Genomic DNA, 19,787 nt, shown 5'->3' on the forward strand with positions numbered 1-19,787 from the left:
TCAATGTAGCAGGCTGCATTCATTTACACTGCACTACACTTTTAGCACGAACACGCCACCAGCGCTTTTTCTCATTTTGCTCGAATAGTGGATTAAGAGATGCAAATTTTTGTCGCATAAGTTGATGCCCGAATGAGCCCTTTCCACTACATAAGTAGCTTTGGTGATATCATTTTTTTGTAAAAGTTGAACAGTGAAAACCGGGTATTGCTTCTTTACGCTAACAATGTCATGCTGTGGACATTGTCTTTTTTAACGTGACACATTCTTTGGCTAGTTCTAGATTTCATGAAGCCAGATTTGCGAATGTTTATCAGCTTTTCTAGCTTTCTTAGTTCCCTCTCATACTGACTCATTCACCGGCACAAAGGGAATCTTTTTCCTACTGCTGAGCAAAATGATAATGGTAAGGTCAATGACAGGACAAGAACCGGCCCCTAGTCATCTTTTCTGATGACCAGCATCCAGCACGTGCTCATTGCCTTCTGTCCTGTTCTGGCTGCACGTGTTCACGCTCAAACTTCAGGAGATGCGAAGAGTTATCGAAGGTCGGGAATCTCATGCTAGAGGAATGATCAGTGGTGTAGCTACGCCATCCGGCGCCCGGGGCCCTTATGTCTTTTGTCCTTACCCTCCACTTCCCCCCCCCCCCTTCCCTATTGACCTACCGGTAAAGCGGGGCGGGGCTGGGGGTGCTGGGTGCTGCCAGAGGTGCAGTGGCGTAGCCACAAAATATTTTCGGAGGGTGTTTCAAGGAGTTGGTCAAATCCCACAAACAATATATATATATATATATATATAACGAAATAAAATTGGGGGGGGGGGGGGGGGTTCTGGCACCTGAACACCCCCCTTGGCTACGCGCTTGCAGAGGTGGCACCCCCTCCCCCTCCCCCAATAACCGTCCCCCTTGACCCCCCCACCTTTGCTACAACACTGGGAATGATCGTGACTGAAAAGCCCCTTTAACGTTTTTGTCCTAGTCAATTAGCTCTTCACCAGAACAGGTCGCAAAATTCAGGGACTTGAAGAATTCATTGGCAACTTTCCTCCAAATATGTCATATTAGTCAAATCTTTTTATTAAAATTTCAAGTCTAATGAAAAAAAAACTAAGAAAAATGCGTTTTCATTTTTTACTCCAATTTGCAACTGTAAACCGTAATGGGAAAATGTGGACATAAAGGTTATTTTAGGAGAGTTGCTGCCTTTTTTATGAGCAATTTTAGTTGCATACGACATTTTTGGGTGAAAACATTAATTTATTTATCGTATGAATGAGCCCAAAAAACTCGCCTTTTAAGCTAAGTACCACCATCCATCACTACAAAACAGTTTTTCTGTTGCTAAATGACGTAAAAAGTCACTGTACCAACGAAATCTGTGCAAATTGCTACCCCTGCACCGTTTTCCGCGCAAAAGCTGGGGACCAAGATGGCGGCTCGTCAGGTTTGGCGGCCGTCTGAGCGGGCGTTTGGCAACAATGGTTGGAGTTGTCACCACCCTAAAAGACGGAGTCGGCGAGTATGTAGGCTCCCTAGGCTCTCCTCGCCTCCGTTGTCTGCCACTCCACCTTTTCCATTTCGGCGGCCGCTTCTCGTGGCGAACTGCCAGGCTCTGTAGTATATAGGAGGCTATGGCAAAGCGCGACAAAAATCAGCCAGCGCGCGCTGGAGTGTCTCCGACTCCAGTCGCCGCACATTGAGGCCTCTCCAGCCTGTCTAAACATACAAACAACACAATTACATTTAGATGAGGACAGGAGGGCGTCTCTTTCCGATGCCGGGCCTCGTGCGAGCACCTGTCACCTCACCTGGTGTTTTAGCACGCGCGTGAACCCTCGATGTTCGGTCAGAGTATTGCAGAAGAGAAAACAAGGGAAGTGTTTCGAAGCCTTAGCTTTCTACGTCACCTTGAACTCTCAACCTTTACGAGACGCCAAAGTATTATCGAAAACGGAAAGCACGCTCTGGAGGCGGGGAAAATTAAAAGACCTCTCTGTTGTTCTCGTCCTGGGTGACTACGGAATCGCTGTGTTTTCAGTGCAGCGTTTGTTTGTTTATTTGTTGTTGCTGTCTTGTTTTGTTTTTTTCTGAAAAGTTGTACGCTCGCGCTTGACACTCGTTCCGGTACGGTCAGTCGACGCTCGACGGCTGCAAGTAAAACACGTACAGAGGCTTCATTTTCCCTTCGGTAGATCGGGGAGGACACCAACGAACTGGAGCGTGAGCTTATTACACAAATCCCCGCGTCACTTTCGCTCACTAGTCTCGATGTGAGATGTTTATTTGACGATTCAGGCGGTGGTTCCAGTTGGAGGTCCCGAAGTCGCGGCCCGGGAAATCCCTGCGGGGACCAAAGCCGCGCTCACGCCGCCAGTGCATCGTGCAAAAGACCGTCGGCAGACGCCGTCTGAGTGAGGCATGCCCCTTTCTTGTGTGACGGGTCCTGCCACACGTGTCATATCGGAAGGCTCTCAGTGCAGACATATGTTCGAAGCATACATACGTATCAAGCAAACGTACTTCGAGCGTATGTCAGGCGTGTACACAGACAGTTCTTCCATCTTGCCTTCAGCGAACGCCGGGTCTTTTGTATGATGTACGAGCAGTGCGAACCCGTCTTATACCCCATTCGCACGACTGTAAAGGTACGTTTAGCTAAGGGACCTTTATTCTCTGCGGCCAATCAATTAACGATCTTTCGCGCGTGGCGCGTGCTCGCGACCCAAAAGCACGGGCTCATTCGCCGGTAGCAAAGGGACCTATGTTAAAGGTACCTCTATGCTGACCGTGTGAATGGGGTATTAAAAGGATCCTCCACATGTAGAGCTAGCTATACCGCGAAGTCAGCGACTGTGTTCGCGCGTGTCGTCAAAGCACCGTGAAATGGCACCCGGCAAAAGAAGGAACACCTCTTTAAATCGCAAGGCAGTGCTAAAAAGTCACTGGATCTTGGGAAAGTAGGGCCATTGCCTTCCCTGCCTGCTAGCCGAACACAAACGAATGCTTACATGCAGACAAACAAAACCACGCAAGGCGATTCGCTAATCACTATCCGTTGCCATGGCAATCGCCGTTTCGGCCCCTTGAAATCTTCGAAGCTTCGAAAGAGTCGTTCTAATCCAGTCGCACCAAGATCACAATGGAGCATCGTCGTACTGACCGTGTTCCTCGCCAATATAAGCGTCTTTGGCACAGTGTATGCAGTCAACTTATCTATCATGCTCATTTCCACGGATCTCTTACAATTATACTGTCCTTCTTGCGTATTTAAAAACAGGAAAATTATTTTTCACTGCTTCTAACCACCGACACCGCGTGTGGTGGTGGTACGAAGATGTACGCTTGTTTTGCCGGTGTGTTGATAGCAAAATCTCGGTATACAAGAAACGTATCTGTAAAGCTTCCCGTCACCAGCGAATTTAGATCGGCTCCTCAAGAATGGAGACGTTAAGGAGAAATTGTTCCTATCAAGGTCCAAAATGGCGACCATACGAGGAGCTCGGCGCTATCTTTCCCGCGATCCAGTTACTTTAGGCCGCGGTACGGGATGTGCCACGTCACGCACCGGAGGCCACGCGGGACACTGAGCGGACACGGCGAGTGAGGCGCCGCGAGCGTTCGGCTGGCACTCGTGTCCAATCTTTCGCGGCCCTGGCCTCCGGTTCGTGACGTATGTAATCCAGCGTTAAGAATTCGAGGGAAGCTTTTCCCACTTCTTTCCACTCCAGCAGAGGGAACGCTGGAAAGGAGGCGACCTCCTCTCCAACGTTCGCTCTGCTTAAGTGGAAAGGGGTGAGGGGCTTCCCCCGAATTCTTAACATGTCACCTAAGGTGTGTGTGTGCGTGTGTGTGTGTATGTGTGTGTGTGTGTGTGTGTGTGTGTGTGTGTGTGTTTGTTTGTTTTCTGGCTTTACTTATTTGTGTTTTAAAAAGCCATGAAAGCTACACCAATACGGTCTGTGCAGGTGAGTTGTACGGCCAGGGGCGCATAATATTCGCCGCCTCGAGATCGAACCGTGTCGCCACCGTGCTTGCGTCCGAAAGTGGAAACATGCGAAAGCGGGGATATATACCGCCGTGCGTCGTCTGCTACGGGCGCTCGTACAGAAGCGTGGATCTCGACGATGAAATCCGGTTTGCAGCTCAGCTGAGCCCTCCTCCTCATTAAACTCTTGTTTGTTTGTTTGTTTTTTTACGTATTTTTCTACTAAAGGTTGTGTTGTATCGTTTCACGTGCGTGAAAATTCAGCAAAGCGATTATTATTAAGTCGGCAGTTTCCATAATCGTAGTGTTGTGGTCTGTATAGAACCGCTGGTCCAACATATTTTTGTTTTCTCCCACAAGTCATAACTTTTATAACACATTGAATGTTAATTGAGCTATAATTTTATTACAAATTTAACCCGACTGATCGATGCCCTAATCACTAATCACACTAATCACTCGATAAATCCGTTAGTTCATTTTTCACCGCTCACATTGCATGAAAGACGTTAAAATTAACATTTTTTTACTAATTTTACTATGTCATAAATGGCATATTGCATTCCCATTTTAAACTTCACGTTGTGACGTCTGCAGAAAAATGAACACGGAAAGCCTTTTAAATTAAACTCCTTCTTCAGTTATTATTTAAACAGTATAATCCCCCTTGATGACAATCACAAGCATGCTGAAATGGTTTACCTGTGTCCTAAAACAAAAGAAACGCGTCAGAAATATTAAACCAGGCATTTTGTTTTACTTGTTCCTGACTTTCTCCAGCACAAAATTCTAATTAAACGGCAAAATATATATATATATCGCACTGAAAGCATCACTCGAATAATTTGAAATTAATCGATGAACTGCCCAGTCCCGATATGCGTTAGGTGAGGGCGGAGGGTGATCGGAAAGTTTCGTGAGAGTCGCTAGCCCTCATCAGAAAAAGAGTGTCGCTGTGGCCGATATGCTGTCTGTGTCGTGGTGCGGGTCGGTTTTAAGAGTTGCAGCGTCTGTGTCTGGAATAGAAGATTATTTACCCATCATTTTTATAATATTATCATTTTGACATCCGCGGCCCTCACTGAGAAAATTAAAGCGGGTGAACCCGCACTACCGAGAAAGGCATCTAATAACACGCACGCTAGTGCGTTGCTCGGTTACACTCGTTTGTTCCACTCGCGGCAGACATATTAGAATTGTTTGTTTTACTTGTTTCAGTCGTCCTGCCAACGAACAGTTTCCGGATCGCAACCTAGACGAGCCACTCTCTCTTTATCGCACCGCAGTAGAATTGTTCCGACTCCGAAAAATGTACCCACACCATGGCACGGTAAAGGGAAACATTGGCTGCAGTGGAACTCAATAGCACGGTAATTTGCAATACAGCACAAACTTCTTTTTATGCTAAATATTTATATTACTTCAAAAGCTAAAAGCCCAAAAAAAAAAGCATCGAACCTGAGCTTTCATAGCCCACAGTACGCGTATTATGTTATCCGGACTGGAATTCATTGTTTTGTATAATTCACACGGTGGTAAGCCGATACATTTCTTTTAAACAAAACAAATATTTAACATAAATAGTGCAGTTCATCCGAAGACAGGCATCCGTCGTCGTGATGCTTCCTAACGTCTGTCTAGCGCGGGCGACGCATCCACATGAGCGGTTACTTAAATTTAGGCCGTACACTGGTAACGCGATTCGATCTTCACTAAAGAACCGAACAGTACATCACCATGTTTCGCTAAAATTGTTTTCCCCGACCGATACTATGCCACAAAATAAACTCTAGAATCTCCACCGTCTCTCGCGCGAATGTGGAGAGGCCATGGTGCGGCCCTGCTTCCATTCCCGCTTTGATGATGATGATAGCGCGACAGTAGCGCCATCTCTAGGTCGATCTGGAGGTCAATGTGGGGCAGATCGTCACAATTAGTACAATGACTAACACAAATGTCTTCATTTACTTATTTTTAGTGAGAATAAACGTACGGTTCCAACGAGTAACTAGCTGAGCGTCATCGGAGACCGCTAACTCAGTAATTGACCAAATTATCGCGATAATTAGCATTCTCTATTATGTCTTCCTGGTTGTAGTAGTATAACGCACCTACACAAACCGCATTAATGTAGCTTTCACGTTTGTTTGTTTGTTTTTTTTTTCTTTAACACATCTGTAAAGTTATCAATAAAACACCCTGTATGCTTTGTTTCACATTAGGTCAGAACGCATTCAAAGGTTGGATGACACACAAAGAGAAGTGTGAAGACTAAAAACACAAAGTCCCGATGTAGTCTCTGCTCTTTAGTGGTCGTGTTTGTGAGAAGAAACGCACAAAATGAACGACGATTGTTGTGACGTCGTGCTTTTTTAGCGCCGCTCGGTCGGTCTCGTCGAAGCGTTTGCTATGGTCTTGTGAAACGAAGTACAGTAGCCGTTTGTGGCCCGAGCGGCTCTCGAGCAGTTCTTTGGGCATCGGGCGTCCGAGAATGATCCGTGGTCACTCCAGTGCGCTACGTCCGAGCTCCGAAGACATCAGAGGACCACATCCGTGCTAATGAAGCATGGCAGGGCGAACGAGCCGGGAGCCAGCAAGTCCTTGACCGAGGACACCGTGCCAGCAACGGTCCCGATCACTCCAACGATCACAATCTCCACGAGCACCGACTTCTCCCAGAGCGGTATCTTCCTGCAAGACGAACGACACGAGGACGGACCATCCATCGAATGAAAGGGGAACTTTCATAAACCTTACACATACACCTTACACATTCATACCCCTTACAGATGCCCCTTACACATACTCCTTACACATACCCCTTACATACCCCTTACACTTTCATCCTTCGAATGCAAGTGTAAGGGGCATGTTTAAACCGAGCTCGCACTGTGAATACATCATTCAGATGCGTGTTGCATCCTATCACATCAGCTTCGAACATGGGTGAAGCATGTTCGAGGCTATTCTGACATCATGTCTGCTACGAACATCACGTTTTTCTTTTTCTTTTTCCTTTTTTTTTCAATGTTATTTTACAAAAAATATGTATCCACTTTCTAGAAAATATATATAGAATATAGTGTACAGAGGCTCTATATAAGGGCAACCTATCAACTTTTCTATCGGCTGTATACACCTTTTGGCCGTTTTATTTTTTGTATACTTTCTTTAAAACTTAGTGTAAAGTGATTTTATAAAAATTGCAACGAAAAACAATTTTAGCAACGTTTCTATCCCCTTTGTAACAGCGATAGGTTTACCGCAAAAGAATGTAATTCTCAATATTGATTTTAGGTTTGTCACGATACATACGTGGAAACATGCGCTCCTGACTCGTTGTGTGCACATACGCAGATATCATAAACACACACGCAACGAAGCACTCTTTTTTTTTTTTTTTGTATTGCCATGTTCCACTTATAACATTGGTAAGTTAATAGTGTTGACTGCTCCACCGCTATATATACCCTACAATTGAAAGGCAATCGCTTGAATGAAAACCATTCCAGAAAATAAAAAAAGATTACAAGCATGCTGATTACTTTTTGCACACAACTCATACGCAGTGTGCTTCATCAAGGTTGATGAACTGCATCACAGAAAAAAATAATTATTTGACGACAAAAAAGACAGCCTCCACAAAAAGGTTCCAGCTGGGTGTGATGTCGCTTCTCCGCACTGCATCTTATTATCCTATCGATTCTAGTCTATATAAATTCTATAGAAATATAATGACAAATAGTTTATTGAGACGTGGTGATGGAAATTTTATATAGCATTTCTATCGTCTGTGCTCTATAAACTTATGTGGAAATGAAATTGCCGATACAACGTGAGTGGATAGAAACTTTGAAGAGTCGTTGAAATGATTTCTGTAGACTCCCTGAATTCTTTTTGAAAGGGTATCAGCCGTGTGGCTGCGACTTGAGATTTATCCTGGTCTGAAAAATTTTCAGGGGCGTCAAAGACTGCCTACACGTATACACCACAATGCTACCTCAGCGCTGTTATAATAATGCACTCGAAATAGCGCAGACTTCGTTGATTCGGCGCCGACTTCGCGCTACATATCAGTGGTACAACCTTGATACAGCGCCGCATCATTGGTATTAGTTAAGTTTAAGTCAGCTCTGCGATGTATGCAACGAGCAGACGACGCGCTCTTTTGTCTGCTGGCATGCACCTATCGTGAGGGGGCGCCACAAGCTACTGAACTTGCTTAGTGTGGATAGATTACAGGGTGTTTCCAGCCGTTTGACTGGGGTTACGTGGTTTGATGAACCGCATTTGTAATACGAGTATTAAAGTGGCGATTTGGGCCGGTTGGTTCATGGTCAAGTAGGTAAGCGCCAAAAATCAAAAGGACAACAAAGTAGACAACCAGCGTGGCACTCGGAAGTAACTTTTATTTGAAAACACACAGACACGCACGCACACACACAGACACACACACACACACACACATATATATATATATATATATACAGTGATGTCTCGTGAATATAGACACCTCCGTTCCCCCAAAAAATCATCCATAATATGAGTAGTCCGTAATAACGAGACAAAAATGCATGTATTTTCTAAGTTTGTCCCCGAAAATGGTCTCCAGATAAGGGGAATTCATATTAACGGGACATGACTGTATATATATATATATATAGAGAGAGAGAGAGAGAGAGATGTGCAGTGCCATGGAGATGGGCGGTGTGACGGAACTACCTGGACTGCTAAAAAGTGTCAAGCCCGCATGAAACTACAACTGCACATTTTTTTTCACCGCAAAGAGGTATAATATCCTCTTTAGGGTTGTTGTTACCGAAAGGAATTCATGCAGTTTTATGTGGCTAGCTTCCTGTGTAAACATTAGATCCTTTTGAGTTGCGCGATCCGTTCATTGTGCAACACTCTGAATGCATTATCGATCTTTTTTTTAGAAAGGGTGCGCAGTGAATGCGAGGTGCATTCTCCGTTGACGTTGAAGACCTTTTTTATTCGGTGCCTCACAAACCCCTTCTTTTGTCTGTCAGAGAGTGCAATGAACATAACGGTATTCTTCCGTTCCAGGGCTCTTGCGGTATTAGCATAGAACAGTTTCTGGAGTTTTTGATGTTTTACTCGAAGCACACGTTTGTTTCTTTTGAAGGGGATTTCTTTGTACGAAAGAGGGGCATCTGCATTGGCTCTTATGTGATGCCTCTTTTTTGCAAATTTTTTTAAGTGTTTGCGGTAGAGCCATCTCAGAAAAAATATCGGGAGTTTACCATGCTCAAAGTCTTCAGATTGTGGATGATTTCCTCATTTTGAGAAAACAGGTAGACACAAAAACTAGTGACGTGACAGAACTGTTGAAGGTATTTGAATCATGTTGTAGTGCCTTAAAATTCATTCATGAGGAGCCAAGAGATGGACGATTGCAGTTCCTGGGTCTCAGGTTAAGTCTACAGAAGGACCATATTTGCTGAATGTATGTGCCACGTTCAAAGAAAGGTATACTTCCGTTTAACCCCGCCCTTGTAAAAATAGTAAAAAGAAGCATTGCTTCGATGTGTATAGAGGCGGCTCTCAAGAAGTCTTGCAGGCACAGTGCCCAAGAAAGTTTCGACAAGCAGGTAGCGTGGCTGGAGAGAGCGGGTTTCCCTTAGTACACTCTGGTTGAGGTGGCAGAAAGCTTGGTAAAGACAATTAAAGGGATACAGAAGCAACCCCATGACAGGAATACGCCGAGGCCGGTTTTACTTCCCTATAGGCACACCATCACGCCTAACATTAAGAAGTTGGCCGCTCGGTACGACGTACCCGTGGTTTTCACTCCACCCCATAAGCTCTGGCGATTGTGCCGTAGAATCAACAATCCCAGTGATTATTCTACAGGCCCTTGCAGAACCAGGCCCCGCGCCAAATACACAGAGTGCACTAAAGGAGTAGCGTACGAATACCCTTGTCATTCGGATCTTCGTATATTGGACAGGCAGGTGCTTCAATGAGCGTGCGTGCGAGCCTGCCGCGGACACAAAAGCTACCCCGCCGGGACACTCTGCCACTCACTGCAGACGTTGCCCATGTGCTCCATCATTTAGCGACATCAGGTTTCTGGCTAGGTACCTAGATCGGGTTTCTAGAAAGCTACATGAGGCTTTTGAAATCAAAGCGAAGGGCGACAAATGTATAAGTGGCACTTCACTGTCCTTATCGGCAAATCAGTACTCTTTTTTGTTACAGGGGTTATGCCGGAAATATTCATGACTGTTTTTCCACGACTATATATATACGAGTGTTATTTTTTTTTTTAAATAAAAGTTAGTTGCGAGTACGCCTCTGTTTACGTCGATGTCCCTGTCTTTTTTGGCACTTGCCTACTTGTGCAACACGAGCTACGAGGAAGGGACGAAAGCGTTGGTCGTCTGCAGTCGTCTCTGCCTTTCCGCCCGATTTCTTTCTCTACTCGCGACAACATAACTTATACTCACTAGCCATCTGTCCGCCCAGGAGACGTCTGACATTAAATTGCAAACGCTCTCCGTTGTTTCAGTTTACGCCTCTTTTAAATCGAGGTTTTTCACTTGATCATCTGCGAACATGCTGGCCGTTGACTCGTGGTAAATTTGTTTGTCATACCCTTTGTTTTTTCAAAATTAGGCTACATTTTTACTTTTCACCACGTGGAATGCACGGCATAAACGCATATTCGGTTAATGCTTGAGATTTTTATGCGCTGCCGCGAATTTTTCCGGCTCGTTTTACGATGCTAAGATGAACTGTAGGCAACTCATCGCTGAGCGTGCTCTCACGAGGCCATTTAACGAGGTGCCACGCCACGCAGGTCAAATCACCTCACCTCTCTGGCCACTCCCGTTTTGTGTCGCTGCACAGCTTGTAGTAGAAGACGCAGGGCAGGATAAAGGTGGTCAGTCCCACCAGGAGCGAGCCGACCAGCGGAAGTACCTTGCCGAAGTGCGGCACCGACTCAGCCACCACCAGCACGGCAAGCATCAAGAATGACCGCAACGCCACCCGCTTCCACGTGAACTCTGCGAAGACGAAGCAAACGCCGAGTCCTGTTTTATGCGGGGAATTGTCGTCCAAGGGTCGCAGACAGGTCATCTCCGACGCACAGGAGGACTGCATTGAAAGCATAGCTGTTACTTAGATAGGAGTGTCGCTCCTGCCGCATGCTGATGGCTGGTTCAGACATGTGCTTTTTGAGTGGAATAGACTGCGTTACGATCACTTATGACTGATTCAGACGAAAGGCTTCTGCACGTTGCTATGGCAAGACTCGTCGTGAATAGTCTTCAGTGGTCACAACGCAGTCGGTTGCACTCAGTACGCAGATGTCTGAACCTGGGCCCATCCACGCGTTCGTGAGGCAACACATCATACGCCAGCAGCTTCTCGCTTCAAATACACACCGTGGTCAAACTGTTGTAGTGTTCGAGATAACAGTAACCTTTCGTATTCCTCCCGCAATAGCTTTGCATAGCCAGAGAGACATCTTCACGGTGGGCACAGATTGACCACGCGCCCGCCAGTACCTGCAATACGCAGCTTACGATCTACGAGAAGTCCCCAATAGTGAGTTTTCGTAGACCGTTTTCCCACCTCCGCTGCGCTTTCTGGAACGAAGACGCCACTACTGCACATGCGCGGTGCTAGCCTTGTCTACACAGACCCGGATCTCGTAGCGTATTGCGGAGAACGTTGCGGGACAGCGGAAACGATCTAAAAAAACTCCTTTATGTCTGCCCGTTTTCTGACCGGGTGTGAATCTTTCGGCTGCAAGGATGCCTGTTCCGTAGATCTGATTCTGGGGTCATGCCCAGCTGCAAATGCCACACGTCTTGCAGCCAAACAGTTCGGCTTACCATGCATCTTGTACCCCCTCATCTTTTTCTTTCTCAGGTTTTATCAGAGGTGCGAGACAAATAGGGGTATTCAGCAGGGTGTCCTTACCAGGTGGGACGCCAATATGCTCCTCGAGCTCCTGGCACATGGGGTTGATGACGATGAGGAAGGCGCAAAGGAGGTGCACAATAAACAGGCATTGAACAACAATGCTGGTCACGCCATCTCCGATGGACAGCAGGATGTTGGCCTTGACGTCACTACCGAAAGTCAGGAACCCCATCAGGCTCATCAGCAGATACAAGAGCACCAGCGCTACAATGAGAGCACGCCGGGACTGGTCAGGCACAGCGCTTGAGAATCTCGGATGAGCGCCGTTTGTATATTTGAAGACTTAGGTCATGCAATGATGGACCCTTTCGGGACTCATCAGTAACAACACGCATCCACACAAATAAACAAAGCACTAAATATGCAGCGCTGTGCATCTGTTTGCGCAATACCATCTAGAAGGCAATGCCTGCTAGTGATGTCATTGGTAGTGACTCCGTCACTCGCTCCAAGCGGCGCACAGGCTGAAGCTCGAGAAAAGACAGAAAAATGCCTGCGTCAGCAGTCGGCACTCGTCAGCATTCGACTGGGACTTGGCTGATAGCTTAACTTGGCTGAAAAGACCAATTCGAATAGATGCTCCCATTTGGATAAATAGCCCATTTCACTGGAATCTCAAATTCGGCTAGAACGCTCCAATTCAGCTAAATGGCCAGCATGGCTATAGAATCTCAAATGTGGTTGGATGCTTCAGTTTTACTACAGCCTTTCGATTCGGATAAAATACCTAGTCCTTCCTCACCGATGGTGGCGTAGACGACGGCCCCTGAGAACCGTGACCTGTCCTTCATGTCGTTCTGGACCGTGGGGAACATGGCCGCGCCGCCGTACGAAAACATGATGGTGCCGAATCCTCGAAAGAAGCCTTCTACACTCAGCTCGCTGCGGCGAGGCCCCGCCGCCGTGCCGGCAAGCACCCGGGAGCAGCAGACGCCCACCACCATAAAGGACGCCAACAGGGTGGCGCCCAAGGCTCCGAACGCGGCGAACCTGCGGTGGGACAGTTCGGCCTAAGTCAGGACCAGCTGTTCCCTTTCGAAAACAACCCTTCTGCCCTGACGCGTTATGGACCCTCTCAGCCCTTCAAAAGCGCTCAGCCCTTCAAACCCCTTCAGACCCTTTAGGCACATCAGTCCTTAAATCTTTTTAGCCTTTCAGACACCCCCAGTCTTTCAATCCTTTAGACGTCAAATGACTGTGAGCCATAGACCAAAAATGCAGTTGATTAAAGCGTCATTCGAAGTTTATTTTAGACATTGAGTTTTACATGCATGTTAAAACTCAGAAAGACGACAAAACCCAGCTTGAACTCAAGCCCGGGCGCAAACAGCTCTAGACAGAAGCCAGTAGACCAAATAGCGTCAACCGAGTCCTTTGTCGCCAAAAACATAATTTAAGATATTCACAATGACGCTGTGAAAATTCCTGAGATGTGCGGTAGTAAAGTAGCGTTTGTGGGAGTGGGAGTTGGCAAACGTTACAAATGATGAAAACAGTTTAAAGGACAAAGGCGAAGTGAAGAAACAAACACAACAAGACAAAGCTGTACTCACAACTAAACTTTTATTTCTGAAAAAGACAGAAAGATAACAACGTATCCAAAGCAGATAGCATCAAAAATGTATATTCTGTTTTTCTCACTAATAAAACATTAGTTGTGAGTGCATTTTCGTCCTGTCGTATTTGTTTCTTCACTTCTTCTGCGTCCTTTGAGCTGTTTTCATCATGTATGTATGGTAGTTCAACCCTTAGAAACCGAGCGGGTGCACCCCCCCCCACACACACACACGCACGCGCGTGCGCGCGCAAACAAACACGCACACACACACACTGTGACACGTTTATCCAAACCACAAGCAAGAAACCAACATCCCGTCCTTTATGAAATCCTGAGCAGGGTCACGGTTTCGTCTTGGTGCCGTCGCGGTGGCGTCTGTGGCGTCTTTCTCGCTTGTTGGACAAACTTCTGAAGACGGACAGACCAATAGGCTCAAGAAACAGGACACTGAAGCACTTCATAACCTGGATACTCTAAAAGACTAAAACAAGACTTGAGAGAATGGTGCTGCCAGTCGATAAATGACTGAAAATTACCACGTTTTTCGCTTGTTCTCTTGTCAGGAATAATTCTCATTGTTTGGATTTGTTTAGTTGCATGCAAATACTGCATGCTTTGTTATACCTATGCAGGCAGCCTGTTGGACGCCAGGTCCAGCAGACAAGCGTGCCCATGCTTTTGCGGGCCGGTATATGTACTGCAATAAAAGTCTTTTTTTTAAGATTGAAGAGAAACGTTTCAATTTTCGGGTGAGTTTTCTCGTATGTATGTCAATGAGATAAGCCTACTTCACACATTCATATCGATTCATTAAATCATTATCATAATTCAGCTATACCTGTCCCTTTTTCCCACCATGACCGGGGTCCTCCATAATATCCGCCGATCCACATCAGTGGTTGAGAACCACGGCTATACAAAGTCAGTACGAGGAAGTGGCGCGTTAAAGAATTCAGTAGTGCTCGCGCGCAACTTCTATCGGTGTTCCGGGTCCGAGAACTCAGGGGCACTCATAGTTTTGTCTTCAATGCCACATAAAGTTGGCCCATGGCAAAAGCGGTCCTTGACCGCGCTCGTTCTACAGGTTTTCCCGCTCATTTTAATCCAAGCGACGACCAATTTAATCCCGGGGTCACTCAATTTAATCCAAGCGCCATACAATTTAATCCAAGCGCCACACAATTTAATCCCGGGGTCAGTTAATTTAATCCACAATATATATATATGCACTTATTGTGTTCAGTGGTCGTGTTTCGCTTACACATTTGGTAACTTAGAACAATTGTTTATACAATTTGAAATTTTGGGGGCCAAATGAGAATTTGATCACTAATGTGATTACCTTGAGTTACTAGTCCCACTATTGACGAGGCTTAATTGATATGTTGGTTACTCTTTTTAGAGCGCAGCTCTTAGCCACCCGTTTCCGGCTTAAGCGGCGTCGGCGTCGCCGTCGGCGTAACCACGTGGTGAATTATGAGTGAATTCCCCCGCTAAATTTAGCGGAAAAATTTCCCAGCTAAATCTAGCGGAAAACTTTCCCTGCTAAATCTAGCAGGGAAAGTTTTCTTTTTCAGCTAGATTTAGCGAAAAATTTGCCCCGCAGAGTCTAGTGGAACATTTCCCCCGCTGTCTAGCGGGAAATTTTCCCCGCTAAATCTAGTGTAAATTTTTCCCGCTATATTTAGCGGAAATCTTTTCCCGCTAAACCTAGCGGAAAGTTTTCCCGCTAAATCTAGCGGAATATTTTCCCAGCTAGATTTAGCGAAAAATTTGCCCCGCAAAGCCTAGCGGAAACGTTTCCCTGCTAAATCTAGTGGAACATTTTTTCTGCTAAATCTAGCGGAAAATTTTCCCCGCTGAATCTAGCGGAACAATTTACCAGCTAGATTTAGCGGAAACTTTTCTCCGCTAAGTCTTGCGGAAAATTTTTCCCGCTAAATCTAAAGTAAAATGTTTCCCACTAAATTTAGCGGAAAATTTTTTCCCGCTACATCTAGTGTAAAGTTTTCCCCGCTAAATCTAGCGGAAAAGATTTCCAGCTTGATTTAGCGAGAAATTTGCCCCGCAAAGTCTAGCGGAAAAGTTTCCCGCTAATTGTAGTGGAAAGTTTTCCCACTAAGCCTAGCGGAAAATTTTCCCCGCTAAATCTAGCGGAAAAATTTCCCAGCTAGATTTAACGGACAATTTTCCCCGCTAAGTCTAGCGGAAAATTTTCCCCGCTAAATATAGTGTAAAAATTTTCCACTACATTTAGCGGAAAGTTTTCCCCGCTAAATCTAGCGGAAAATTTTCCCAGCTAGATTTAGCGAAAATGCCCCGCAAAGTCTAGCGGAAAAGTTTCCCCGCAAAATCTAGTGGAAAATTTTCCCGCTAAATCTAGCGGAAAATTTTCCCCGCTAAGTCTAGCGGGAAAATATCCCGCTAGATTCAGCGGGGAAAATTTCCCAGCTAGATTTAGCGGGAAATTTGCCCCGTAAAGTCTAGCGGAAAAGTTTTTCCGCTTAATCTAGTGCAAAATTTTCCCCGCTAAATTTAGCGGAAAATGTTCCCCCTATATTTAGCGGAAAATTTTCCCCGCTAAATCTAGCGGAAAATATTTTCAGCTAGATTTAGCGTAAAATTTTCCCCGCTAAATCTAGCGGAAAATTTTCCCCGCTACATCTAGCGGAAAATTTTTCCCGCTAAATTTAGCAGAATATTTTCCCTGCTAAATCTAGCAGAAACTTTTTTCCGCTAAGTCTAGTGAAACATTTTCCCCGCTTAATCTAGCAGGAAATTTCCCACGCTAAATTTTGGTTGGAACGTTTTTCCCGCTAAATCTAGCGGAAAGTTTACCCCGTTAAATTTAGCGGAAAATTTTCCTCGCTAAATTTAGCGAAAAAATTTTCCGGGTAAATCTAGTGGAAAATTTTCCACGCTAAATCTACCGGAAAAGTTTCCCCGCTAAGTTTAGCGGAAAAGTTTCCCCGCTAAATTTAGCGAAAAATTCTCCCCGCTAAATTTAGCGGAAAATTTTCCCCACAAAATATAGCTTAAAATGTTCACCACTAAATCTAGAGGAATATTTTCCCCGCTAAATTTAGCGGAAAAATTGTGGGGTTCAGGAAAGACGCCCGTCGATGCAAATTAACAAACTGATCTTTAAAACCGCAATAAAAGTGAAAAAGATCATCAAAAGCGGGCTCCGCTGAGACCTCCCTGCTGCACCGTCGAACGCTGCCAGTCTCGTGTTGTTCTGTTCGAGCCCGGAGCTCGGTCCCATCGGTGCTGCTCGTGCCGCACGCTTAAAACGTCAATAGGGAGATTTCGTAGGCCGCGTTTCCCCCTCCGCTAAGCCCTCCGCAACGAAAGAGCCGCTACTGCGCCGGCGCGCCGATGGCCTTGACTGTAGAGTTCCGGCTAGCGTAGCTGGTTGCGGAGAGCGTTGCGGGACAGCAGAAACGATCTACGAAAATACCCTATTAGCTCCAGACGTTGCGTGAGCCACCACAATAAGTGTCGCGCGTTGGCACCAGAGGTCGGCATTTTAGGTCGCCCTCACTCACCCTCACCCTCACAGCCACACTCACCTAAGCCCCTCACTCACCCTCACCCTCACAGCTACACTCACCTTCAGCCCCTCACTCACCCTCACCCTCACAGTCACACTCACCTTCAGCCCTTCACTCACCCTCACTGAACCTCACGCCCCTCACCGCCCTCACGGCCCTCACGCCCCTCACTCACTCATGGCCCTCACGCCACTCACCGCTCTCACGCCACTCACCGCCCTCACGGCCCTCACCGCCCTCACTGCCCTCACCGCCCTCACGGCCCTCACGCACTCATGGCCCTCATGCCCCTCACCGCCCTCACGGCCCTCACGCCCCTCACTCACTCATGGCCCTCACGCCACTCACCGCCCTCACGCCACTAACCGCCCTCACGGCCCTCACCGCCCTCACCGCCCTCACCGCCCTCACGGCCCTCACGCACTCATGGCCCTCACACCCCTCACGCACTCACCGCCCTCACACCACTCACGCACTCATGGCCCTCACGCCACTCACCGCCCTCACGCCCCTCACGCACTCACGGCCCTCACCGCCCTCACGGCCCTCACGGCCCTCACCGCCCTCACGGCCCTCACGGCCCTCACCGCCCTCACAGCCCTCACGGCCCTCACGGCCCTCACTCACCCTCACACTCATGAATTTTCCTGGTTCAGAAACTCACTCACCCTCACCTCACCTGTGAAGATGAGGGTGAGTGAGGGTGAGTGAGGGCCCTCATGAGTGAGGTTTGCCGAGGTATGTTTGGCACTACAAATTTTCTCCGATAAATCCAGCGTGAAATTTTTCCGCTAGATTTAGCGGGGAAGCTTTTCCGCTAGGCTTTGCGGTGCAAATTTTCCGATAAATCTAGCTGGGAAAATTTTCCGCCAGATTTAGCGGGGGAAATTTTCCGCTAAATATAGTGGGGAATATTTTCCGCTAGATAGAGTGGGGAACATTTTTCCACTAAATTTAGCGGGGAAAATGTTCCGCTAGATTGAGCAGGAAAAATTTTCCGCTAAATTTAGCGGGAAAAATTTTCCGCTATATTTAGCGGGGAAGCTTTTCCTCTAGACTTTGCGGGGCAAATTTTCCGATAAATCTAGCTGGGAAAATTTTCCGATAGATTTAGCGGGGAAACTTTTCCGCTGAATATAGCGGTGAACATTTCCCGCTAGATTTAGGGAGAAAATTTTCCGCTAGATTTAGCGGGACAAATTTTCCGCTAAATCCAGCTGGGAAGATTTTACGCTAAATTTAGCGGGGGAAATTTTCTGTTAAATATAGCGGGGAAAATATTCCGCTAGATTTAGCGGGAAAAATTTGCCGCTAGATTTAGCGGGGAAGCTTTTCCGCTAGGCTTTGCGGGGCAAATTGTCCGATAAATCTAGCTGGGAAAATTTTCCGATAGATTTAGCGGGGAAAATTTTCCGCTGAATATAGCGGTGAACATTTTCCGCTAGATTTAGGGAGAAAATTTTCCGCTAGACTTAGCGGGACAAATTTTCCGCTAAATCCAGCTGGAAATATTTTCCGCTAAATTTAGCGGGGGAAATTTTCCGTTAAATATAGCGGGGAAAATTTTCCGCTAGATTTAGCGGGAAAACTTTTGCTCTAGATTTAGCGGGGAAGCTTTTCCGCTAGACTTTGCGGGGCAAATTTTCCGATAAATCTAGCTGGGAAAATTTTCCGATAGATTTAGCGGGGAAAATTTTCTGCTGAATATAGCGGTGAACATTTTCCGCTAGATTTAGGGGGAAAATTTTCCGCGAGACTTAGCGGGCAAATTTTCCGCTAAATCCAGCTGGGAAGATTTTCCGATAAATTTATCGGGGGAAATTTTCCGTTAAATATAGCGGGAAAATATTTCCGCTAAATTTAGCGGGAAAATTTTTCGCTAAATTTAGCGGGGAAAATGTGCCGCTAGATTTAACAGTAAAAATGTTCCGCTAGATTTAGCAGGGAAAATTTTCTGCTAGATTTAGCGGGGAAATTTTCCGCTAAATTAGGCGGGGGAGTTTGCCCATCATGCACCGCGTGGTTACGCCGAAGCCGCTTAAGCCGGAAACGGGTGCCTAAGAGCTGCTCTGTAAAAAGAGTAACCAACATATCAATTAAGCCTTGTCAATAGTGGCACTAGTAAATCAAAGTAATCACATAGTGAACAAATTATCAATTGCTCCCCCAAAAATTCAAATTGTATAAACAATTATTCTAAGTTACCAAATGTGTAAGCAAAACACGACCACTGAACATGATAAGTGCATATATATATTGTGGATTAAATTGGCTGATCCCTGGATTAAATTGTGTGGCGCTTGGATTAAATTGTATGGCGCTTGGATTAAATTGAGTGACCCCGGGATTAAATTGGTCGTCGCTTGGATTAAAATGAGCGGGAAAACCTGTAGTAGCAGGGGACAAGAGGAACGCAGCGTAAAGAAACATTTCGGATGAAAGAAATGCTGCTGCTACGGCGCCTTCGCACCAGCCGAGCGGTGACTCTCAGCTTCCAATACAAATTACAATTTTATGCTCTCAAGAAAGATTACCGCTACGCGGTACCACCTGACCCCCGGTGCAAACGTTGCAGGGAGGGAAACTCTCGCTCCAATTTACACCACATATTCGGGAACAGCGAAGGTCTAAAAACGTACAGGCTCGTCATCTTCAGCAAGATGGCACAAACTGACCGGCCGAGCAATCTCCGGGACTGGACGCACCCGGCGGGTGATTCCCAGTGAACGA

At 46.3% G+C, this 19,787-nt stretch overlaps 1 protein-coding gene across 1 annotated transcript in view; it reads right to left on the reverse strand.

Moving 5' to 3' along the window:
• Window positions 1-6,282: 6,282 nt before the first annotated feature.
• LOC8023406 (amino acid transporter AVT1A) overlaps window positions 6,283-19,787 on the reverse strand; it is a 68,188-nt gene continuing 54,683 nt past the window's right edge. The window contains exons 5-8 of the mRNA XM_029990371.3: window positions 12,688-12,935; window positions 11,943-12,149; window positions 10,828-11,020; window positions 6,283-6,680 (exon numbers count right to left, since the gene is read on the reverse strand). Of these exons, the coding sequence (XP_029846231.2) occupies window positions 6,527-6,680; window positions 10,828-11,020; window positions 11,943-12,149; window positions 12,688-12,935 (802 nt within the window). The 3' untranslated portion in view covers window positions 6,283-6,526. The remainder of the gene's footprint in view (window positions 6,681-10,827; window positions 11,021-11,942; window positions 12,150-12,687; window positions 12,936-19,787) is intronic.

The sequence above is a fragment of the Ixodes scapularis genome, unplaced genomic scaffold, assembly GCF_016920785.2.
Source record: "Ixodes scapularis isolate PalLabHiFi unplaced genomic scaffold, ASM1692078v2 PGA_scaffold4__175_contigs__length_147842914, whole genome shotgun sequence".
NCBI lineage: Eukaryota > Metazoa > Arthropoda > Arachnida > Ixodida > Ixodidae > Ixodes > Ixodes scapularis.